Source organism: Oryctolagus cuniculus, chromosome 15 (genome assembly GCF_051225735.1).
Source record: "Oryctolagus cuniculus isolate XC-2025 breed Fujian yellow rabbit chromosome 15, ASM5122573v1, whole genome shotgun sequence".
NCBI classification, from domain to species: Eukaryota; Metazoa; Chordata; class Mammalia; order Lagomorpha; family Leporidae; genus Oryctolagus; species Oryctolagus cuniculus.
Window position 1 is genome coordinate 17,412,022 of NC_142881.1, and position 25,434 is coordinate 17,437,455.

Genomic DNA, 25,434 nt, shown 5'->3' on the forward strand with positions numbered 1-25,434 from the left:
TTAACTGTGCAGGATTAAATTGAATCAGAACTAAAGTTTCTCTTCTCAATAAGACTGCAGAGGACCCCTGAATCAGTTTAACTAAGAACAAAGATACACAATCTCTTAGTTGGGAGGGATCTGCAATTGATTTAATCTCTCTCTACACCACTAATACACACAAAGCACAGTCTCTCCCTGTAATACATACAAAGCACACAGTCTCTCCCTGTAACACACACACACACGCACACAGTCTCTTCCGCTCTCTCTTCCATCCCAATGCAGAAATCCCTCCTAGAGCATCCTCCAGATGGTCACTCCACCCCAGCTTGAACAGTTCAATGACAAGAGACCTCACTCCACAAGACAACACATTACATTGTTGGGCAGATCAAGTCTTCTTTACATGGGCTCAAACTTAGCCTTTCTGTAACGTCTACTTGTGCACAGCTCTTTTGTTGTCTGGAATAATGATGTGAAGTCTTTTTCTTTTTTCAAATAGTGTCCTTTAGCACATCATTAAGGCAGAGCATGGTACACTGGAAGAGACACAGGACGACTCAGGGGCCAAGAGACTCGGGTTTGAAGTGCTCTTCTGCCTCAGACTTCATGACACTAGCAACTCAAGCTCTTAAGGCCTTGGTTTCATCATGAGTATAATGCATTTTTAAAAAAGAGAGAAACTAAAAAACTATGAACATCAAATTAAAAGTGCAAGTAAAATGCTTTGCAACTGAAAAGTATTCTACCAATATAAGTTGCTACATTAGTAGTACAAAGGTAGAGATTTTTACATTGGAACGATTCCGCTGTGAGTTGAAACCTTCTGTAAGCTTGGAATATTAGCACAGGTCAGTGACTCCACTAACGATGGCAGAGGAGTACTCCATAATGCCACCTATTGGTTACTTACTCTAGTGATTTAATTGATCAGACATCGAAGTCCCACAGGGTGGCCAGGGTAACACTGTGCCTGCACTATCTTCCAGTCCTCTGACAGGTCAGAGAAACAAATGGAACAATGGACTTGGAATCAGAAGGTATGGCCCAGAATGTGCCAATCACCACATAGGCACCATTTAAACAAGTTAGCTAACCTTAGTTTCCCCACATGTAAAAGGAGAGAATAATAATCTCCTATGTGCTACTGTGAAGATACAATAACGTATGTTAAGCAATCAGTGTAGATGTTTTTGATTCAATTGATGGGCATTTTCACTATCATATTTTTTTTAAATCAATGAGAATCTATTTGAAAAGTGCTATATTCTCTCAAAAGTAAAAAAGAATGTGAGATACAGGGACTCTGTGTGGATGGAGTTCCAACTCTATCCTTAATTCTCTGTAGGACCAACATATTTTACCTCTTAGGCCTTTGGTTCCCTGATTTGCAAAATGAGTAAGTTGGACAAGCTAAAATCTTTTCTAGGGATGACTTTGGGTCCACTAATATCCATACTGCCAACCAAATAGAATAAAAATTTTAGAAGTAGATTGTTTCCTCAGAACAATTCAGTTATTTTATAATCCAAATACCACTGGAAAAACAATGTTATCAATTTATAAGTTTGTTTGAAAATGACTCCCGTTAGGAAGATAGGTTTGTTTCTGACTTAGCTCTGCTAACCACATTTCTGAGGTGAGGTAACAGAATTTTAAAAACTCAACAGAAACAGACATTTCTCCAATGAATAAATACAAATGGCCAATGAGTACATGAAAAGATACTCAACATCATTAGCTATTACGGAAATGCAAATCAAAACCACAATGAGATAGTTCTTCATAGGACTCAGATCATCACAAAGAAAATAGTAAGATACACATCGCTGGTGGGAATGCAAAACAGTACAGTCACTTTAGAAAATAAGTTGGCAGTTCTTCAAATGCTAAGCACAGAGGTACCATGTGACCCAGCAATTTCACTCCTAGGTATATAGTAATGAGAAATGAAAACATATGTCCACACTAAATCTTGTATCTGAATGTTCATACTACCATTATTAATAATATTAAAAAAGTAGAAACAACCCAAATATTCATCAATTGATAACTGGACCGATATAGTTTGTATATCCATACAATAAAATACTATTTGTCGATAAAAAGACATGAGGTGTTGATACATGCACACTACAACGTGGATGAAATGTGAAAACATGCTAAGTGAAAAAAAGCCGGACAAAGAACCACATATTGTATGATTCTATTTATATAAAATGACCAGAGCAGGGAAATCTATAGAGACAGAAAGTAGATGAATGGTTGTCAGGACTGGTGGGAAATGGGGAGTGACTGCTAATGGGTACCAGATTTCTTTTTGGGGTGATGAAATTGCTCTAAAATTGATTGTGGTGATGGTTGTATAACTCAGTGAATATACTAGCAGCCACTGAATTGTACACTTTAAATGGGCGAATTATATGATATGTAAATTATATCTCAATAAAGTTGTTAAAAATTCAATAGAAGCACGTAATCATTAAATCATAAGGATCAAGGATCAATTCAATTTAAATCAAAGTGCAAAGAACACATGTGTTTGTTTAACAGCATTTTGTGTGGATAATTGCTTTATATGTTCAGTTGCTTTAAACTCATTTTGCATTTGAATCATTTTTCAAGGAGGAGACAATGAAATTTAAGGAAATAATATTGAAAACAAGGCTACTGCAGCACATAAAATATATTTCTGTTATTTTACTACCTAGGATTGAGTCAGTGGTGTAAAATGCCATTTTAAAAAAGAATGACAAAGTTTGAATGAGAAAATGTATTTCATCATGGAAGATAAAAGTCTTTCCTTTTCTACAGTGAATACAGGTAATTTCAGAAGCAGCAGCTCCTAATTATTCACTGCTGCAAAGCTAAAAAAAAGGTTCATATTGAAAACAGTGACCTCCAGTTTGCTCTGTGAATGAAGGCAGACACGCATTCTCATTTTCCTAGAGTCCTGGTTGATAACTGAGTTGGGAAAAGCATGCATTTCTTCATTACAGTGCATTTAAATAACAATAACCTGCATAAAAGTCACAAAAGCATTATCTAGCAATTCTACTGTGCTGAAATGCATTATTAGTACTAACAATGCCAAACAGAGTAAATAAATGACTGTCTTCTTATTTTCAGTGTTATTCCAGATTACATATCCTTACGAAGGAGTAACATTATCATTACTGGTGCATTCAACACTTTGGTCAACACTGTTCGCTCAGGTAACTCATAGAGTTATATTTTTTTCTAGGTTATACGAGGGGAGGGAGAAATCTCCCAATCTAGTGTTTATGTATCATACATTTAGAATAGAAAATATTTGAAGAAATCAACTTACATTCACTATGTATCTGTAAAACCCAGAATTAAAGTTCCCATTAAAGACAGCACATGTGCAACAGTACATATTAAAAATGCAAAATTGGCCGGTGCCGCGGCTCACTAAGCTAATCCTCCGCCTTGCGGCGCCGGCACACCGGGTTCTAGTCCCGGTCGGAGCGCCGGATTCTGTCCCGGTTGCCCCTCTTCCAGGCCAGCTCTCTGCTGTGGCCAGGGAGTGCAGTGGAGGATGGCCCAAGTGCTTGGGCCCTGCACCCCATGGGAGACTAGGAAAAGTACCTGGCTTCTACCTTCGGATAAGCGCGGTGCGCCGGCTGCAGCGCACCAGCCGCGGCGGCCATTGGAGGGTGAACCAATGGCAAAGGAAGACCTTTCTCTCTGTCTCTCACTGTCCACTCTGCCTGTCAAAAAATAAATAAATAAAAAATAAAAAGAAAAATGAAAAATTTACATCAGTATTTAAATCAGAAGATTTCTTGTGAGAAACATGCTAACGCTTCAGTTTTTACAGCGCCTTTCTTTTGTTTTCACTCCTGAAACACCCGGCACTCCACGCAATGCCACCGACTCAGTGTTATATGAGCACCAAGTGCAGGGCAAGTGAAAGGAGGAATCTGAAACCACTCCCTGCTGAGTCTCTGGTTTGCTGTGACTGGTGAAAAAGAGGCTCTCAGTAAAAGATCTGGGCAAGATTTGGCTTTAACAACGCATGACCCATGGGGCTAGTGTTGTCTCACCGTAGGTTAAACCGCTTCCTGTGTTGCCAGCATCCCTCGTGGGTGCTGGTTCCAGACCCTACTGCTCTATTTCCGATTCAGCTCCCTGCTAATGTGCCTGGGAAAGCAGCAGAAGCCAGTCCAAGTGCTTTGGCCTTTTCACCCACATGGGAGGTCTAGATGGAGTTCCAGGCTCCTGGCTTTGATCTGGCTCAGTCCTGGCCATTGGGGCTATTTGGGGAGTGAACCAGCCAACTGAAGACCTCTCTCTCTCTCTCTCTCTCTTTCTCACTCTGCCTTTGAAATAAATAAAAAGTAAATCTTTAAAACAACAACAACAACAGGACAATGCATGATCTTGAAGAGGCGGCAACAGGACCCATGTTTGTGATCCAGGTATTATCATCGTGACTGGGGTGGCACACACTTGGTCTCTGGCTCATCCAGACAGCGACACCATGCACACTGAAGCCTTGGAGTCTGATGTGGGAAGGGAGCAAGGGAAGTGGTAGGCAATCATTGTGAGGGAATTAATGGTGAGGTACTGAAAGGACTTGAAAATAAAGGGAAGTGGTCTTGCTAATTCCAAAACTGGCTGCAACGATATGAAGGTACTTCAAAAAATTCATGGAAAAATGGACTTAAAAGGTAAGTTTTAGTGCAAGAAATTCTGAAACCCATGCAGGTTTTTTTTTTTCAAAACATGCTCTTACCAAGAACTTTTTTGAAGATCCCCTTATAGCCACGGATTTCAATATTTGCAACAAAATAAAATGTTTAATTCCTTTTCCCATGAAACTTTGGAAGTGCCCTCATATTTTCCCAGCCCACGGATCTTCGCCAACCTTGCCACCCTTGCATCAAGAGGTGAAATCTGTGTCGTGTGCCCTGGAAACTCAGCAGGCCTGGACGACCGTCTTGATGAACAGAATGCCAAGGGGTGGCGCTGTGCGAGTCTCTATGCTGGGCGAGGTTAGACAAAGCCACACAACCTTGCTTGTGCAACATTTGCCTCTGGGGACACGCCAGCTGACACATGCACAGAGACCACAGGGAAGACCCTGCAGATCCATGAAGCGGGAACTGGCACGAGGCCAGTCCTCACCTATGCCCAGACCCCGTCTCCCCACCATGGGTCCAGCCTCAGTCTCTCTGAAGGTTCTCTCTCAGAAGACCCCGGCACCCCGCTCCCGATACTCAGTCAGCTGGTAGACAAAGACTGCTATCTGAAGTAAGTGTATTTTGGGGTGATTTGTCACAATGCATCCGGGAGTAGGAAGAGGAAGAAGGGAAGCCTGAATGGAGACTGGTCTCATGAGCACCACAGAGGGCTGACTGCGTGTGGAGCCAAGTCTTCCAAACTGTGACCTCTAGACATGCAAATCGAAGTACTCGATAAAGACCCCTCGTGAATTGACAGGTAATGTTCCAAGTCAGTCCCAGTTCAGAGCTTCCAACGCCTCAGTCCTGAGCCGGTGGGCCTTCAGTGGGATCTCGTGATTTTCCACACAAAGGAGTCTCGTACGGCAAGAGATGCAGTGAAACGTGTCAAGAAGCTGCCTTCAGGTGACAAGCACAGGCCTCTTATTCTGACTCTAGGGTGGTTCTGGCAATGCTGGTCCTGAGGGGCTCCTAGGATGGTGGGGAAGCTATAGCCCCTTTAAGGCGTCCACTTGCCCAGGGTTCCTGCCTTGTTTACCGTGCCTTCTCTGCCTGAGTAAAACTGAGCAGTGTGTTGTTCCTGAGTACAACATATGGTTTTAATATCTCTACATCACTGTTCTCTTTTCTTTGGCTAACTCACACTTAGGCTTCAAAACTCAGGATAGGAGGGTAGGTGATCAACCTAGCAGTTAAGACGTGGATTAATACGCCTGCATCCCATATCTGACTGGCTGGGTTTGATCCCTGTCGCCATATCTTTATTCCTGCTTCCTGTTAATGCAGTCTATGGGAGGCAGCAGTTGATGGCGGCAGTAACTGGGTTCTAGCCACCCACCCTCGAGACCTGGGCAGTTTCCTGCTCTCAGCTTTAACCTATGCCAGCCTCGTAGTTGCAGGCATTTGGGGAGTGAATCAGCTAATGGGAATACTCTTTCTCTCTCTCTCTCTCAAAACAAAAAGAAACCCCAAGAAAACTCAGGCCAGGTATCCCCACCTCCAGAAGCTCAACATAGCTAAGAATTCCTTGTGCACCTTCCTCACCGTGGGCTTCAACCGCCATACCTTCTTCCTTGAAACCCTCTCTTCCACCTTGGACCACACTTACCTATGTTCCCATTGGATGCCTTTCTAGAAAGTCTGCTCAGAGCTGGCAGGTTCCTGGGATGATTCACATCCAGGGTGCAGAGAACAGCATGTTGCTTGGGGGAGTACGTTTGGCAAAGCAGTGTGTCTTCCCAGTCTCAGCACACTTACAAAGTAGTTACTTATTCTCAAGTCTCTTCCCTGGGGTTAGCAAGTCTGCCTTCAACGAGTCTGCAGACACACCAGCCTCAGATATGTGCAACAGGTGATATCAAGGTGCACTCAAATGATTTAAGGATAACCTGCCAAAGTCCTCAGAAGCTTACTGTGCCCTTGAAGTAGGTCATCGTCAGGAGCTGTTGCTTTTCATCTACCCAGCAGTTGTGTGTCATCAAATAAATATCATAAAATGTCTTCCAGCCAGGGACAAATACCTGGCAGGGAAACTAACTTCAGTTCTCGATGGAGAGCAGGAGCTCTCATATTTGAACATATGGAAAACAATATTTTAATGAGCCTCAGCACTTCCACCCCCATTATTTACTGTCCTATCCATCGACCTACCTTCTACTCAACTCCCAAGCTTCCAGAAGAAATTGGTCTCAATTTTCTAACTTCATTTACAAAGGTCCTAATATGGAGGATCCCTCAAACATAGCACCATGAAAATTTTTTTTTTAAATAAATCTGTGTGGTTTTAAAAGCTATCATAATGATAGCCAGGCTAATTTGCTTTACTTGGGACAGTCGCTCTTCCTCCAATCATTTTTTGATGTTTATTTTTGCTATCTTCCTTATTTTGCTGGAAGACTTAAGAAATATTAAAATCCACTGATTTGTGATTTTTCACTTTTTGTAAGACAGGGAGAACTTCGTAATCTGGGACAATTTGTTCTTGAATACTCTTGCGCCTACCCCAACATCACATGCCAAATAACCACTGGACCCGAATACTTAAAAAAATTATAAGAAAACAAGCCTGTTAGGTTTAACCCTGACATCAAAGTTATGGGTACAACTGAAGAGAGGAAGTATTTGGATTCAAATGTTGATAAATTTTGATTTTAATGTTATATACATAGCTTATAACTCCTAGAGCACAAAGCATATCATGAGAGACTGAAAAGGTAGGCTAAGTCATTTCAAGATGAGTTGTGTAGACTATAGGTTTTTACTTACACGAAGGATGTGCTAATATAATGATGATGAACGTTGTTAGATGAGTGTTTTCTGATATAGTATTCTGTTCCAGACAATCGGATGCCATTTTTCTGACTCTGAGCACCGTCTGAGTTGGTATTTACTCAACTGTTTTCTTTATGTCAACTTTAAATTGACATCTAGAGAAAAATTCAACTCCTTCCAAACAATAAAATCATGGGTTTAACGATTACTTAAATTTGTTCCTTTGGGAAAAACTAGATTAAAGGAAAAGCTACTCAGCTTGAAGAGTCATGATAAGAGGTTTATCCTTTTATTTGATAAATATTTATTAAGTACCTACTATGTGCCAAGCATTCTTATAGATGCTGGCTTTGTAGCAGTGAGAAAGCCAATTTCCTGCTCTGTAGGAAGAAATGATTATAAAGCAATAAATATGTAACATCATTCCAGGAAGTGATTCACACTATAAAGAAAAGTAAAACAGGGGAAAGGCATCAACTGAGGAGGCGGGTATCAGAGCAGAGATCCAACTCAGCACAGGAGACAGCGGGCTGTTGTACACAGAAACCAAGGGCCTAGAGGGTTCTCAATTGCATCTGTCTGTCATTTCCACCAGGCTTCGGAAACTCAGTTACATCCACATGATGTCCTAGTGCGGTGCACCTTTCCCAGACTGCTCTCCCAGTAGGGAGATTACTGGATCTCTGCCACTGAGAATTTTCACTACAGAATGCATTTCTGGGATGGAGAGGGGTTAGAAAGGGGAGATTTAAAATGCCAGAAAGTGGGGGCTGGTGCTATGGCATAGTGGGTTAAGCTTCTGCCTGTGGCGCCAGGATCCCATATGGGTGCCGGTTAGAGCCCCGGCTGCTCCGCTTCTGATCCAGCTCCTGGTTAATGACCTGGGAAAGCAGGGGACTATGACCAAGTGCTTGGGCTCCTGCCACCCATGTGGGAGACCTGGAAGAAGCTCCCGGCTCCTGGCTTCGGATTGGTCCTGGTCTGGCCGTTGTGGCCATTTGGGGAGTGAACCAGCAGATGGAAGACCTCTCTCTCTGTCTCTCCTTCCCTGTCTGTAACTCTACCTCTCACATAAATAAATAAATCTTTAAAAAAAAAAATGCCAGAGAGTGACCAGAAGTTCTGGGGAGGGGAAGAATAGAAGGAAGCAGTTGTGCTCTAAACACATGGAGAGCACCAAAGACCTCTCGCTGTCTTGCCTGTGGCCTTCATGAAGTGCTTCCATGTCCCACAATACAGCTGTTTTCAAGTCCTTGGTGTGCATACCTGGTTATTAGGATCCCTAGAGATCCTTCTCCCACTAAAGATGAGAGGTGTTGGTAAATAAGCACCTGAAATTTTTGTTAAAAACTGGCCTGCAGATCTAAACACAAACTTATTCATAGAAGCACAGTCTGTTTTCTAACAGGCTTGCTTTTGACTAACACAGTGACTCACGTTCCTGGAGGCTGACTCCATGATGAGAATGTGGCTGGTCCCAGGGGTCAGACAAGGAGAGCTGTGCCATCCTGGGGAAGATACCATCCTGACTCTGACACTTGATAGTTGTGTGACTTTGAGCAAGTTGCTGAACTTTTCTAAGCCTTGGCTTCCTCGTGTGTAAAAGGAAATAATACTTCCCTTACAGGCTTGCTCTGAGGGTCAAATGAAGCTAAATGAGATAAGATCATCTATCACTTAGTAAGTGTTCTTACAATAAATGGCAAGCAAATAACAATGGTAATCACGATGATAATGATGATTTAGAAATAACAAGCAAGGTTCTTCACTTCTGAAGCTGAGAAGGAATGCCTGGGCTTCTAAATTTCTAAAAGAGTTAAGAAATAGCTCAGTTTTATGAGAAAATACTCCCATTCTACTGAGCCGGTGCATGCAGAACAGTGGTAAGAAAGCCTAAATCCAAGAGGTTCAAAATGCCACTGCAGGTTGTCTCAGTGGGTGCAGAAACACAGATGGGGTTCTCTACAGCTATCACAGTTCCTATAATAGGATCTGGGGATCCAGGAGGAATCAGGACACAGTAAGTTAGTGGATGAGTCCCCAGCATTCTGGGACTGGACTTATAGCCCTCCCCTCAACCCCTTTTATCTGCAGTAGCTTTTACCCTGTTCAGTTTTAAAGGTGCTCAATATTCGCCACCTCAAATTTAAAAACAATAACAGGATAGCATATCCTGACAGTCCGAACCTATTAAATCTGCATATAAGACAATGAGATGTCACATAAGCAAAATCCTTTGAACCTGTCTATTGGCAATAGAAGCCAATCAGCTTCTGCGTTTGGGGAAAGGAGAGGTGTGAAGTGAAGAGCAAGTGGAAAACTGGGGTGAGCATGTCTAGACTAATGCACAGTTCTCATTAATAAGGCACATGCTGCATGGAAGCCCAACTTCTTTAGGATGAGAAATGATTCTTGACTTGGTTTCACAGCCCTGCCACCTGCCCTTACGATGTCCTTGCTCCTTTCTTCCCTTCTGGAGTATGCTTTCAGCTGTATTTGTATCACTTATATGTGTGTGTGGTAAGACTATTTCCATCACGTAGCTGGATTATATCACTTATGCCACATAGTTATTGAGTCCTAATATGGATCTCATAGAGAAACAATCCTTAGAAAGATAAACATTTCCAGGAAGACTTTGATTTTCATTTAACTCTATAGTCATGGGCTTTTAACTGAAAATACATGGGAGGCTTCCCACTTCTTTCCATCCAGGTCCAATAAAAGGAGATTTGCAGAAGTAAATTTGAGCTTACTGTCTGGCTCACTCAAGATAATGTGACACTGACAATTTTCTGGCTGGCAGGAAGGGTGAGCAGAAGGGAGACACCCAAGGCAGAAGTGCAAAGGTCAGAGACAGACAAGCAGGGAATGAGGGGTCTAGGTTTTCATGGCTAATTTGATCACTCACTCAAACACTGAAGGAATGAGGGGTGGGACAAGGACTTTAACTTCCTGTGCAGCTGTGCGTTCTCAGTGAGCAGTGCTTGCAAATGCTTCTCCTTCCCCTAGACTAGGAGTGTGTCAGGTGTCTTCAGCTGGAGACGGGGTGGGGAACTGATTAGCAGAAGTGGGGCAAGGATTAAAACAGAAAACCACACAGAGGGAGCCAATTGTGGGAAGGTCTGAGATGATGGCTGTTTTGTAGGTTTCTTCCAAAACATAGCCTCAATCTGGTTAGCGAGCTCATTTTCTGTTGTTGTCCCAGGGGATAAAATCTATGAGCTGTGGACCACAGAGTAGAGAATTAATGCCTCCAGCAGTAATCACTTTGTTGGCTTGTTTTCCATTGTGTTCCCAGAAGGATTTGAGAGTCCACAGGAACACACATTAGTTGTGAGTGGAAGTCACCGGTCCTGGGCTTCTCCACCTCAAGGTCCAGTGCTGGTTTTGCCATTTTCTCATTGTCTGTCTGGGGAACAACCATGAAGCTCACCAGGCCTGGGGACAGTGCATGTGGGAGTGGTTTACCGGTAACAAGTTGCTATACCAATGCCAGAGGTAATTATTAGTAATAGGAATGGTTTTCATTTTATAGGCTAACTAAAACACTAAAAGACACAACTGTAAATACAAAGCATGAAGTCTGACCTACACTGACATGGTCTGCAAACTTAACAATAGAAAATTTTTCTCACAGTAAGCAAAGTCATGATCTGGTCCTAAAACCAGTACATTGTTGAATGGATAATACTCTAAGTTATTCCTTGGCAAAGGCTATTCTGCACAATCTGATGATCTGGGATTTCATCAAATTAATGTCACTAGATATGCCTCATAATTAGGATAAAATATTTGAAAAGTTTTAAAAATGAAGCTATTCATTAACTCATTGATTTCTCTACAGATTGGGAGCCTGAATTTAAATGATACCCAAAAATATACCTAGGTGAGCTCAAAAGACAGAAGAGCTGGTTGTGAGTCTTTAAATGGAATGCAGTAGTTTAAAATGCGATTACCATTCAGATTCTCTGAGAACATTAAAACTGCCTATTAAATGAAAATCTAATAATTGGTCCTACTGAATTGTGACATTTTGTAACCTGTACAGAAATGCAGAAAATTGAGGAAAAGTTCTTTTGAGGCGGAATTTGATTTGTAATGTAACAGCATTCCAAAAACCAAGGTTCTCATGCATACACACAAGAACAAACAACAGTACAGCCTAGCACAGCTGGAGAAGGCTCTGGAAATGTGAGGTAATACAGACAACTGAGGGCTCTTCAAGGTACGCTGGGTTTCTGGTCTGGGAAAAAGCCGGGCCAAAGCATGAACTCAGAGTAAATTCCAGCTCACAACTGACTTCTCTTGGTACACTGCTTCAAAAACATAACCAAGTTAGAGCATCCCATGCATTTATATGAATGACCTACAATACAAACTTACTCTGCAATGTGGGTAAGTGAACAAAATTTAAAGACATTATCTGGAAGAGAATCAACAGCTTCAAATCAGAGGTTTTAAAACGGCCAGGGTCACCTTGTAGACAGGTGCATGCAACTATGCCAACTGCTGTTCAAAATTCAAATAGGAGAGATATACTCCTTGTTCTCAAGGAGCTTCCATTGTAGTAGTTTGAAAAGGACAGGTAGAGGAATAATAAAGCATAAAGATTATTAGACATAACCAACAGAAACCACATAATCAAAGCAATGTGGAGTCCTTCTTGTTGGAGCTTATCTAGAAAATGCGATCTCCCCTTACTAAGAGATGCAACACAAAGACATGGAAATCACAGACGGGAAGGACGGCGATGGGGAGGGATGTCATGAACCAGGTAAGAGCAAAGCTGTCTGGAGACAGGGCCTGGCTGGAAAGCAGAAGAAGAGAGGAAAGGGAAGGAGAGCTCACACTCCAGTGGAGACTGAGGGTCAGAAGAGGCTGCCCAAGGCACCGGGGGAGTGGCTCTGTCTGAAGGCAGACACTGTTAGGGGCACTGGGCACTGGGGCCAACATCTTCACTCACACATTCTTCATAAAAATATGGGGCTCCAAATTTCTATCCCTTTCCCGAGGTGTCTGCCAGTGAAGCAAGCAAACGCTGCCAAGGACGAGGCACAAAAAGGGGAATCGGTTACGGGGAAGCAGTGTTGACTAAAAGGAAACCAAGCAGAGCCTAATGAGGACTTTAAAACTGTTCTTTATTTGAAAGGTGCAGGGCCAGGGGGATGAGGAGGAGGGGGATAGAGAGAATCTCCCAACCTACTGGTTCACTCCCCAAAGAGAGACAGAGAATGAGAGTGAGAGAGGTATCTCTCCCACCTCCCATCTCCTGGTTCACTCCTCAAATGCCTTCAATAGCCCCAATGGGGCTGGGTCAGGCCACCCTGAAGCCAAGTGTCAATCCTAGGTCTACATGAGAGTAGCAGGGACCCAACCACTTGAACTATCACCTGGTGCTCCCCATGGTACACATTAGCAGGAAGCTGGAATTTGGGGGTACAGCTGGGACTCAAATCCAGGCACTCAGATTTGTGATGTGAGCATCCTAGGCAGCGTCTTGATGGCTGTGCCAAATGTTCACCCTCCCCCGACCCTAAACCCCAGGAGGAATTTTTAAGGAAGATGGTGAGTGAGATAAAAGAGCCTTCCTGCTGAAGAGAGGTAGGCTAAGCAGGGAAAGGGTTCTGGTGAGGGAGGGGATGCGCAGAGGCCCTTCCAGCCATTTCCCAAGTTAAACCCTAAGAAAACTTGCAGAAATCTGAGGAGCAGCAAGCCCACGGATTAAGAACCCACTGGCAACCATGAGGAGAGTGTAAACTTGCTAGCCTGGAACTTCACCGATAAACTAAGAGTTCTTTGCATTGTTAGCAGATAAAGTGCATAACAATCAAACATACTGTTAGAAGAATATTTACTATCATGGGGAAATATTCAAAAGGAAACCGCTAAGCAAGAAAGGCTGCAGACTGGATGCATATACAACGTGATGTCTGCACAAGTATGAGCAGCATTTACTGGTGTGCTTAGTTGAAGCCAGACTGCCAAATGGGGGAACATTTTGAAATATGACACGTCATGCAAGTTTCTTCAAATCTTACTTAGAATATTTGGCGACCATTTGCTGTCAAAAATACTGTTTAGTGGTTCATTTGGTGTGTAGAACATATCCCTTTAAAAAGAAACATGTCTGATAAGAAAAACAAAAACAAAGAATCTTGTCCAAGATGTAGTTGGCACAGTATAAAACGCTAGAGATGAGTGTTTCTGCTTTTAACGCTTTCAGGAAGCAGCCTTCTATGTAAGGAATACATGGGGCCTTACTTGAAAAACTAAGCATTCACATGAATATTCCCTAGCTGACATTAGCTCTTATCAATGTAGCTTGTTTGTGTAGGCCTGCTACTCTGCCACATATATAAATGCACCTGCACTTCAACCACGAGTCTTGCTTGTCTGTGCTTGGTGGAGGCGAAGTTTTGTCGAAACGCAAATGCGTAAGAATTATTTTGTATTTCAGCAAGCCCACAGTAGTACACATACCCTGTACACACATACCCAGACATGCGACTTCTTGGTTTTGCAAGTGGGATTCCGTACTTGAAAGCTTGGCCAGCACAGTGGAAGGCCGGCCCGTTTATATAAGACAGAAGCAGTGCCCTTCGGTCTAACTTCTTAAATGTTATTGGGAAGACCACTGATAGGAAAGGAAGAAAACACTGCCTCCTTGGAGTGAAGAATGTTATCAGCCTTTTAGCTAAATAAATGTCAGTGGGAATAGGGTAAAACAGTTGGTTACATATCTTATACCCAAGCTACAACTGCTAATTTGGATTTGATGCTTTACAGCTGAGGGTAGCAAAAAACTAAAAGGCACATATGTGAACCAAGTGGACTTTTGCAGTGTATGGCCAGCCTCAGATAGATAATCCTAGCATATTTTAATTTTTTTTTTTTTTTGACAGGCAGAGTGGACAGTGAGAGAGAGAGAGAGACAGAGAGAAAGGTCTTCCTTTTGCCGTTGGTTCACCCTCCAATGGCCGCCGCGGCCAGCGCGCTGCGGCCGGCGCACCGCGCTGATCCGATGGCAGGAGCCAGGAGCCAGGTGCTTTTCCTGGTCTCCCATGGGGTGCAGGGCCCAAGCACCTGGGCCATCCTCCATTGCACTCCCTGGCCACAGCAGAGGGCTGGCCTGGAAGAGGGGCAACCGGGACAGAATCCGGAGCCCCGACCGGGACTAGAACCCGGTGTGCCGGCGCCGCTAGGCGGAGGATTAGCCTAGTGAGCCGCGGCGCCGGCCAATCCTAGCATATTTTAAATGCTTTATGCTAAAATATGTCATCGGTCAATTTAGGGTAATGACTTTGAGATTCTTATTCATGTTTCTAAAACCTAAATGCCAATAAAACATCCAAATACTCGTATGACATGCACAGAGAAAAGGGGGAAGAAAACACAAGGACTTGTTAGTGGTGGTTCAGTGGGGAGAGGAGGCTTAAAGGGAATTTTCTTTTGTTCTTTATATTTTTCTGAATTTTCGTGATATTTGACAATAATTTGAAAGTCATAGATTTTTAAATGTCTAGCCTCTCTCTCTCTCTTTTTTAAATTGTAAGTAGTTCAACAAGATCATCACTTTTTTTTTTTTTTTTGCAGAAGGAAACTGGAAAACATAACAAAAGTAAAATTCTTGGAAGCCAATTTAAGCCAAGTGGGAACAACACGGCAGACAGTGTCCTGAGGCTGCAGCACAGGCCTCAGTGGTTTTAAGGCAATGTTCTTGCTTACACTGGTCTGTTTCCGGGGAGACAAAGCAGGTCTGGGTTTTGATGCTGCTTCACAGGGAGGGGCGATGTCAGGGCCTCCTGGAAACATGTGAAAGACAGAGAAGCAGCGGCTTGGAAGCGAAAGTCCAGGATTCCTTAGTGCACTCAAGTCAGCAGCAGTTTCATTCAGGTCCTGGGTGGGAAAGCCCATGTGTGGTGTGGGGGATGCTCCAGAGAACTGCGTGAGAAAAGCCTGTGACCCAAATCCTTTCACGAGGACCAGGATCTGCAAGGTAATAGCTTTGTCTCTCTCCCACTTCATTTAGAGATGGTTTCCCTTTCATCTAGCCTTTGTGGCAAAATATTGAAAGTACAGGGTCCAGGGTAGGTAAGACTTCCTGAGAGCTCTCCACCATCTAAGACAGGCATTAATGGTGTAGGCACAACACTTATTTAATTAGCACACATTGATTAACTTAACCCCATGTAACCACGGTCTTCTGCTACTGCTAATTTTGTTTTTGAAGTCAAATGAAATAAAGTAGCTGGATAGTAATTAAATGTGTCCAGTCCCTTTATCCCCTCGGCTATGATGACTGGGTTGCCCTCCACTGCTGAGGTTTTCCGAGAAGATGTCAGAAAGGCTTTGAAACAACTCAAAGGCATGTTCTCAGGGGGAGGTGACTTCACATTAAAAACCCTAATGTGAATGGGCCTGTTAGCAGCACTTTCTCTAACGATTCATGGGGGAGAGAGAGAGAGAGAGAGAGAGAGAACATAATTTGTGATCATTTAAAAATACTGCCTAAGAAAATGATGATGTTCTATTAAAGAGCTTGTAATGGAAAGAAATTCAGGACTATACCTGTATTTGGGATAGCCTTCCTACCATGAAAAGTATGAAGACACACTTCAAAAAATTATTGGAAAAATGGAATTAGAAGGTAAGCTTATTTTGGTGTAGAAGATTTTTGAAATCCATTCACAATTTTTCATGGTATGCATTTTTCCATGAACATTTTGATGATCCCTTATATCTAAGATTCCAAACTTTTTTGCACCAAAGTAAATTTCTATGTTATTTTCATTTTCCCATGATTTTTTTTTTTAGATTTATTTGAAAGAGTTACAGAGAAAGGTAGAGACAGAGAGGTCTTCTACCCACTGGTTCACTCCCCAGATGGCTGCAACAGCTGAAGCTGAGCCAAGAGCTTCTGAGTCTCTCATATTGGTGTAGGAGCCCAAGGACTTGGGTCATCCTCTGCTGCTTTCCTAGGTGCATTAGCAGGGAGCTGGAATGGAAGAGGAGAAGCTGGGATTCAAACCAGCGCCCATACAGGGTGCCAGTGCTGCAGGCTGGGGCTTTAACCTGCTGCGCCACAGCGCCGGCCCCTTTCCATGAACTTTCGTAAGTGCCATTGGAGTAAAGAGAAGATGGAATATAAACTCCCAGCTGCTCCATTTCTGATCCAGCTCCCTGCTTATGTGCCTGGGAAAGCAGCAGAGAATGGCCCAACCACTTGGGCCCCTGCACCCTTGTGGCAGACTGAGATGGAGTTCCTGGCTCCTAGCTTCAGCTTGGCTCAGCCTCAGCTGTTGCCATTTGGAGATTGAACCAATGGATGGAAGATCTCTCTCCCTCTCTCTCCAACCGCCTTTCAAATAAATCAATAAATCTTTAAAAATAAATACAGAATTACCCCCCCACACACACACTAAAAGAAAGGACAGAGAACTGTTCAGATGATGACAAACATGGCTGACAGGTGACCAGGGTGAGCTGCTCTAGATGAAGTCCTGCCTTCCTCCTCAGCGACCTTCAGGATGGGACACGGGAGGGCTTCTCAGAACACTGGCTGGGAACTGCTACTTCCTCCATTGCTGGGGTACTGTGCGTGGACTCATTCCGCGTGGTTCTGATTCCTTTTAACAGCTTCCTTGGACAGCAAAGCTGCAGAGCTAAGATCTAGCGCTCAAAATGCTCTTGCAACCAGGCTCTGGTGTGGCCTCCATTCTGTCAGGCAGACGCTTTGCCAGGCTTGGAGAGTGGGCACGAGCTGGGCCTGCTGTGTGGAAGGGGACGGGCACTTCTGATGAGTGAGCGTGGCGGTGGGGGTTGTATTTGGCTCTTCTAGGACAGCTCTGGCAGGGATCATGGGACGCAGAACCCAGCATTATGGAAGCCGTGTCAGGAAAGACCTTCCAGAGCAGGCTGGCTGCCCTCTTCTGTTGTTATTCATGGCTGCGTAGCATCTGAAACACTATCACTGGCCTTCCCAAAGAGTCTACAATCTACTCTCATAAATCTCTTTATGCTGGTATTACAGATATGGTTCTAGCTCCTTGAATCTAAGAAGGCTGCCCAATACAAAATCCAAAACAGATCCCAATTACCTCATTACTTCATATGGGGTATCCTTGATGTCACCCTTATCTCTATAATCCTACTGAGCCTAGTGCCATTTTATTTATCATGTAGATACTGAACAAATGTTAAATCACAATTCTATAGCTATGGGATTATACTGATCTAATTTTAACATCTGTCATTTACCTATATTAGATGTCAGACAAAGTCTAAGTAACTTAGGTAGCAAATACCTCAATAAGAGGTTGATTGGCTGTAATTTTTAACCATGTTAATTTATCTGGGTAGAGCAAGGCATTAAAAGCAGCAGTTTCAATTTCTCATCATTTCAAGCCCAAATTAGTCTTTTAAGACATAAAAAGGGACTGGCATTGTGGAGTAGAGGGTTAAGCCACAGCCTGCAATGCCAGTGTCTAATATGGGTGCTACTTCACGTCTCAGCTACCCCACTTCCAATCCAGCTCCCTGCTGACACGGGCAGTGGAAGATGGCCTGAGTACTTGGGCGCCTGTACCCACGCTGGGAGACCTGGAGGAAGATCCTGGCTCCTGGTTTCAGCCCAGCCCAGCCTGGTTGTTGCAGCCATTTGGGGAGTGAACCAGCAGAGGGAAGATCTACTCTCTCACTGTCTCTCCCTCTTTCTCTCTAACTCTGCCTTTCAAATAAATAAATCTTTTTTTAAAAAAGATATAAAATATGGGAATGTAAAATTATAATGACAATTAACAACAAATCTGAACGTGACCAATGTAGAAGAGTTATGCATACATTTCTATGTCTTAAGAAAAATAACAAGAAACAAAAGTGAAGCCTTTATTTTTAAAATAATATATTAACATCTTAGTGTCATATACCTATATGATTTAAGTATTTGATTATCCATAAGTTTTTATCATTTAAAAAAGATTAACAAAACAGCATCTCCTGTTTTATACACACCTGTACTTCATTTCCTCTAACTGCTTAGACTAAGGGTCAGATGATAACTTTAAATATTTAAACTGGTCAACGACAGTCAAGTAGCCAAGAATTTCTTGAGTTTATTGTTAAATACAGATTGCCTTGGAGGTAACCTCAAGTACATGGCACAGCTTCCTAATGAGTTATTAGTTATGAAACTATGAAGTAATTCTGAATTCTAAGTAAGACTGAAGAATAGACTGGGGTATAACAAATTAAAGCAACATAATTATGCAATATCATGAGATATATTAGACAGTCACACTATGCATATATCAAAAATACATTAATAAACCTAACATATTAATAAAAATCTAAGTCTGGCCCTCCACGACCTCAACACTAATTGGAAAAGATTTTGACAGAACATTTTGAATAACTTTCATTATCGGTTTTGGCAAGCCATTTTTTAGCTACCTAAATAATGATTATTTCTACACTCCACAGTGCATCTATCAAAACCTAAGATCTGAAAAATATCATTAGTGAGGATGAGTGAAGTAGCAAATGTTCAAATGCTATGACCTGAATTTGAATTTATTGGTATGACATAAATAATATGTATGCAATGTTTTATCTTCCTTATATGTTGCTCACTTAAAATATATCATGTTTACAATTATATTGGTACTAATTATACATATTAGGCATTACATTCAAAATTTTAGCAGTATTTTAATATTATTCATTCTGACCACTTAAAAAACTCTTCCCAAGGTGTGATGGTTTAATGGCTTTCATTCTTAAAGAAAACACTCATCAACACATATCAAGGGCAGGTCAACCTCACAATGAAAACAAACATATCTAGTAGTAGGCATTACTGGTGAAAATTATAAAGGTGTAAGTTTGCCCATCACTGCTTACTCCTGTAACCAATACAGATTTATCTACTTTTATTTTTTTGTTGTTGAAATTAAAGATATTTATTAAAGAACCAGAATCACCATTTAGTTTAAAATAAGAAAGATCTAGCCAAAAAGGAAGCCCAATTAGTTAATACTACTGGGTACCCAAGTCCCTCCCATAGGAATACAGTTTACTAATGTTAAGAACAGGGCAGCTGTGTGAGATATTAATGTCTCTAACTTTGCTTGATTTTTTGGTAAGATTTATTTATTTATTATTTGAAAGGCAAAGTTACAGAGAGGCAGAGGCAGAGAGAGAAATCTTCCATCTGCTGGTTCACTCCCCAGTTGGCTACAATGGCCGGAGCTGGGCTGATCTGAAGCCAGGAGACAGGAGCTTCTTCTGAGTCTCCTACATGGTGAGTACAGGGGCTGAAGGACTTGGGCCATCGTCTACTGCTTTCCCAGGCCATAGCAGAGAGCTGGATCGGAAGTGGAGCAGGCGGGACATGAATCAGTGTGCATATGGGATGCCCGCACTGCAGGAGGTGACTTTACCTGCTATGCCACAGTGCTGACCCCACTTTGCTTGCTTTTAATGCTGGATTTGGTCCCATTAAAGTTCTTCCCTTGAGATGGGATATGTACTACCTGTGTCTTTTTCACAGATGGCCACAGGCGCCAGGTTGGTTGAAGGATATCATTTTGATTACCTAGCTTTAGCTTTCACCAAAATGGCAGCCTTGCTCAATCAACAAGCAGCTTGCCTCAGGTCATGAAGTTAGATACTGGGAAAGAAGGAAGATATCGGCGCTAAAGCTGGACTGCAGTACCCTCCTACCTACTCTAATTCCCCTAGACAAGGAGGATTTTGCTTCCTGGTTCTATCAGGTGGGGTCTTGACTCGTGGACTTCAGATGTTCCCTTTCCCTTTTCTCAGTGAAATGAAAACTTGAACACTGAATACTCAGGACCATGCTGCAACAGTATAAATTAAGTTTATGAATGATCTCCTTCACGTACTGCCCCTTTCTCTCATACAGCAATATTTGTAACTCACTAGCTGTAGGATTTCCAAAGCTTGAGTGATTTGTAATGTAATACTTCTAGAATCTCCAGAGTAATTTCAGCATTAGTTCCTAATAAAAGTTGGCTCTCTGCATTTCTTAACCTTGGGAACATGAACCTTTAAGACCCAGAGATCAAATACCAGCATTCCCCTAGGACTGCTGTGCACATCTGCATTTCTGGACACAGGATTTTTTTTTTTTTGTTCCTAATCAAGTATAATCTCACTTCATAACTTCTGCTTTTGGCTCAGTGGTACCTAGATTTCCAGGCAAGAAAAGAAATGAAGGCTGAGGATTTTGTGCTTAGAGGTTTGGAAATTTGGCAAATGCTACATTAAAACACAACTATTTGATCTTGAGCCTCAACATCGTGAAATTCTGCTAAAATACAAAGAAATCAAAGTAGGGCTTTATAAAATCCAAATCTGCACCTGTATTTTGATGTTGCCAGGTATTTGTAAAACAATTCTGTTTTCAGAGCAAAACAGAGTAAGAGCCCCTATTCTCCCCCTGCCCAAGTTTCCCTCTGGGATCTTCCAGTCATTCGAGTAATCACTAATTCCTGCTTACATCTACACGTTAGACATCCAAGCGCTGCTACTCCTGGCTGATCTTGCTCTGTGTTTAAATGGTCTGAGTGTTGGTCTCTGCATCTGGGTCCAAACCAATTTAACATGGAAAGTTAGTTCAAGGATTTTAATCACCTTTAAGTTGCCTTTAAAGCCGGCTCTGAAGATAGCTTGGGTTATTAATGTACAATTATAAAAAATGCTGTTCTGACTCATCAAACTCAAGGGTATCATTCTTTACAGAGTCTGCTCAATCTGACCTCTCAGGGTCCATTCAATGAGATAGAATTTATTTTCAAATAATTTAATTTAACATCCCATTAACACTCTTTGGAACCTCAAAGCCACAGAATATAAATGATTCTATATCCAGATAATTGTGAATACAAGTTACCTGTAAAACAAAAATTCCCATGGAGATTTAGGCAAGGCAGCAGCACATTTTTTTGTGGGGGGTCCGTGCATTTCAACAGGGTGGTGGGTACAGACTGAAGTTGGGCTTAATTTACAAATGCTTTCACTTAGTATCCAGAACATTCACTTGCAATACTTACCCACTTTATAATGTTAAAAATGGGATAAAAAAATCACAAACTATCATAACCAGGAATGATTAGGGGAAGAATATACTTCATCCAAAACTGACTTATACAATAACTGTGGCTTGTCTATGAACTCATTTATTGTTCTTGGTCAGCAGCCAATATGAGTAATGGTTAAAAGTATGGGTTTCATTTAGAATCAGGCTTGCACTCAAATTCTAGCTCTGCTACTTATTAATTCTTTGACTCAGAATAAGTTTATTCTGCTTCTTAGGCCTTAGTTTCCTCACCTGTCAAATGGGATCTTGTGAAGATTAAGAGAGATGATTCATAATGAAGTGCCTGGAACAGAACTGGCTCATGTGCTTAATGAGTGGGGGCTATTTTTCATTTGGAAGTACCTTTCCTTCTCTGGAAGTCCTTTGATGGGAAGGACTATTTCTGGCACTTCCTTGTACATCCTATGGTACTTAGCTTTGTAATGTGGTTGGAAAAACATTGATGTGGATGTTAGGGGACTGATATCCAACTTCCCTTTTACTAGCCAATTAAATTTTGGCAGAGTTCCTAAGATGCCTGGGTCTTAGTATGCTCCTCTGTAAAATGGAGATACTGCTTGGCCTCCCTATGTTTTGCCAAGGATCAAAAAAGATAGGATAAAACACATCTTACAAACTGTAAAACAGTGTTTAAGCCAGGGGTGCCATCACCATTTCATTCTACTTAGAGTAAGGACTACTTTTTCCTTTGCTCTCCACCATATGGATGATTCCACGAGGAGACTTTCATTTGTAAACCAGGCAGTGGGTCCTCACCACACACCACATCTACAGTCGTCCTGGTCTTGGCCTTCCCAGTCTCTAAAACTGTGAGAAATAAATGGCTGTTATTCAAGCCCCCCAGTCTATGGCAGTCTGCTCTAGCAGCTTCAGCTAAGACGTCATCAACAGTAGGACGAGGTGGGCTGAATGAAGAGGAAACAGTTACCGTGCGCACAGGACGGCAGCTCATGTCTGTGCCCAAGCTACCAAGGAAGATCCAAGAGAATAAAAGATCACCTCAATTTTACATCTGGGCTGAGGCAAGACTAGAGCTTGGTGCTTTAGGAAAATACACGTGGAAAGCCACAAAGGAAGACAACACTACATGACATGACACTGCCACATGCCGGAACCTGAAAAGGCTAGCGCTCTGGGGTGCGTTAGACGTAGAGGCCCACGGAGCGTCCATCTCTAAGAGGATTCTCCTCTCTGGACTGGGGAAACACAAAGATGTACGTCACTGAGCAGAAGGAGTTGCACCGATGTTTGACTGAATGCTACCAGCCAATGAACCTCTGGAAAACAAGACGCAGGACAATCCTGCGCCTGTGTTCAACAACGAGTGCACAAAGGGTGTTGAAGCATGTGTTCCAGCATATGTGAACAAAGAGCGTAAAGACGTGTGAGGCGGGTGTTAAAACATCAGTTCAAACATGTGTTTAACCATGTGTGAGCACAAGGGTGTTAAGCCATGTGGTAAAGCAAGTGTTAGAGCATATTCAATTACAAATGTTTCTCATTTGGGAGCTTAAATTATTTTCTGCCTAATCCAGTGTTGCTAAGCAATAGCTCTGTGTTGTCCTAACTTAACATAATACATTATTAAACTGAACCAAAAAATTGAAACTAGAATTTTTTCTTCCTATCTGGGTTGCCTCATGAAGAATGTCCCTCTATAGTTTTCAATAGACATAGCAGTCTTCTGCCAGTGTAAACAAACCCTGGGGTAAGCTGCCCACGCAGGAAGGCAGCAGTCAGCGGCTGGGGCGAACCCGGCTCAGCAAGGGAGGCACACGCAGTGTTGGGAAGACGCGGTGACTGCCGCACAGATCTCCAGGTCTGATAAGCCGTGAAGTCCACCAGCTCAGGGTTCCTTTGCCACAGCTAGGGTTCTGCTTTCTGTTTTCAATTTTAAAAAAATAAATACCACTGCTAAAGAGAACAGGGATTTTGACAGCTCTTATTGATAGTAAAATGTGATAGAGACTGGCTCTAATGTATATCTGACCTTAGTTGCTAAATAGTTTAGCTTATTTAACAATCTAAATTGCTGCCTGAAGCTTCCATTCCAAAGCAAATGAATCCTCTTAGTATAAAATGTAAATACACAACCCTGGATGTCATTTAAAAAGGAAAAAAAATAGGCAAAAATCAGAACGTGCAGTTGATGCCATTCTATAGGGTGAAGAAAAGAATTAAAAACAAATATTCATATGCTAATCCAGAGAAAAAAATTTAGGTAGCTATTTTTTTCCTTGCTATGCAACAAAGCTTTAAACCAATAAACTTACTTAAACCCATTCATTTCTCTGCTGGTAGTGGATATATAATCAAATATTCTTTTTAAAAATATTAAGAAGAGAAGAAAAACAAAAGATCTGTACGTTTGTATTTAGATTTCATTTCCCATGCAGCACTAATAAATATGGCTTTTTCTGCTACCCAGAATGATTTGTGTATAAACATTTTTGATTATACCTAGGAAAATTCTCTGATTATTCTAAATACAGAAAAATTGATACAACCATTAGAGTAAAAACATTGTCTTTCCAATCACCTTTTGCCTCAAGACCATGGAATGCATTATTGAAGTAAAACTGGCGAGAGAAGCAAACAATTGAAGCTAGTGTCTTCTGCCAGCCACCCTTGTAGCAGAGGTCACAGCATTTTTGAATACCTCTCTCTTCCTGTTCACTTGTGTCACTTAATGATTTGTTCTTAGAGTTCAGGCCATACTCAAGAAAATATAATTCCTCAGCAGAAAAAGCAGTTTCTGGCCACTGTGACCCGACTCTTAACTTACCAGATTCCAGAGTGCACACTGACAGAGCAATGATTATTATTTTTTCTCCTTACAGACTCTGTCCAAATTAAGAAAACAAAGAATCTAGGATCTGACCAAGAAAATAATAAAGTTGCTCATGGATTTTCTTAGTCTATGTTTAATACTGTAGTTTTATTTTGACCAAAACAAATACACGGATGGGCAAATTCATTTCAGCAATCCTGTGTTTCTTCAATATTATACATTTCACTTTTAATAGTGCAAAAATATACACAGAATGCAGAATATTTACTTTCTGTCGATACTAAACACATCCTGAAATCTGAAGCTCTTTCACTGGCACTGCTCAAAATACATATAAATCAGGCTCAGAGATAATGCCCATGCTATAAAAATTATAAAGCATTTCTTCAATTTCACTAGCTAGGAGGGAGTCTATGAGAAGTAGAGTGTGCTTCTGTCCTCAGAAGCAGCTCCAGTCATTAGGTCATTAATTGAAGGTTTCTGGTCTAGAGCAAAGCAAGCATGCAAAACACATTCCACTTTATAGAAAATGGAATAAGATGAATGTCCTGGTAGATATACAGACACAGACGTTGAAGTCATACTTCTGAGTTTCCCTGGATGTGCCCATTTGAATACATAAAATCACGTTCCTTGATTACATTTTTTCTCTGGACACAGCATACTCAGCAAACAAAACACTGGAGACAAGAAAAGGGAAGGGACGCTTTCTGTAAAAATTCCTCCCAAGAGCGTTTTGTGCAATTTCATGTAGAGCAACATGGTACTTGGCTAATCTTACATAACAATTTGTACTTTTAATCAAACTTTTCAGAGGACAGCAAAAATGACCAGAAACAGAATGTTAGGCGCTTCTGCTTTCTATCTGAAGTGACCATCATTAACCTTAAGGGGTGGGTCACGTGTGGAGTGAAAGGGCTCCTGACAGAGCAAGCTCTGTTTCACAACTGCCAGCCTTTCACTCCCGGCTGATAGGTGTGGGGCAAGCTGAAGGCAGTGCTGGCCAGTGGGCGCACAATGCACCCTCAATGTGCTTTCCCCCTGCCTCCAGCTTTGTA

The 25,434-nt window shown here is 42.0% G+C and overlaps 1 protein-coding gene across 10 annotated transcripts in view; it reads right to left on the bottom strand.

Moving 5' to 3' along the window:
* The window catches only part of VTI1A (vesicle transport through interaction with t-SNAREs 1A), a 378,509-nt gene that overhangs the window by 91,290 nt on the left and 261,785 nt on the right, over positions 1-25,434 (bottom strand). For 2 of the 10 annotated variants that reach the window (XM_089314027.1, XM_089314024.1), the window contains one exon: positions 13,479-13,575. The exons of 7 other annotated variants lie outside the window; for them this stretch is intronic. In XM_089314027.1, the coding sequence (XP_089170153.1) occupies positions 13,494-13,575 (82 nt within the window). In that variant the 3' untranslated portion in view covers positions 13,479-13,493. Of the gene's footprint in view, positions 1-13,478; positions 13,576-19,742; positions 19,828-25,434 lie in introns of those variants that run through there. One more of the 10 variants, XM_089314026.1, reaches the window with a different exon arrangement.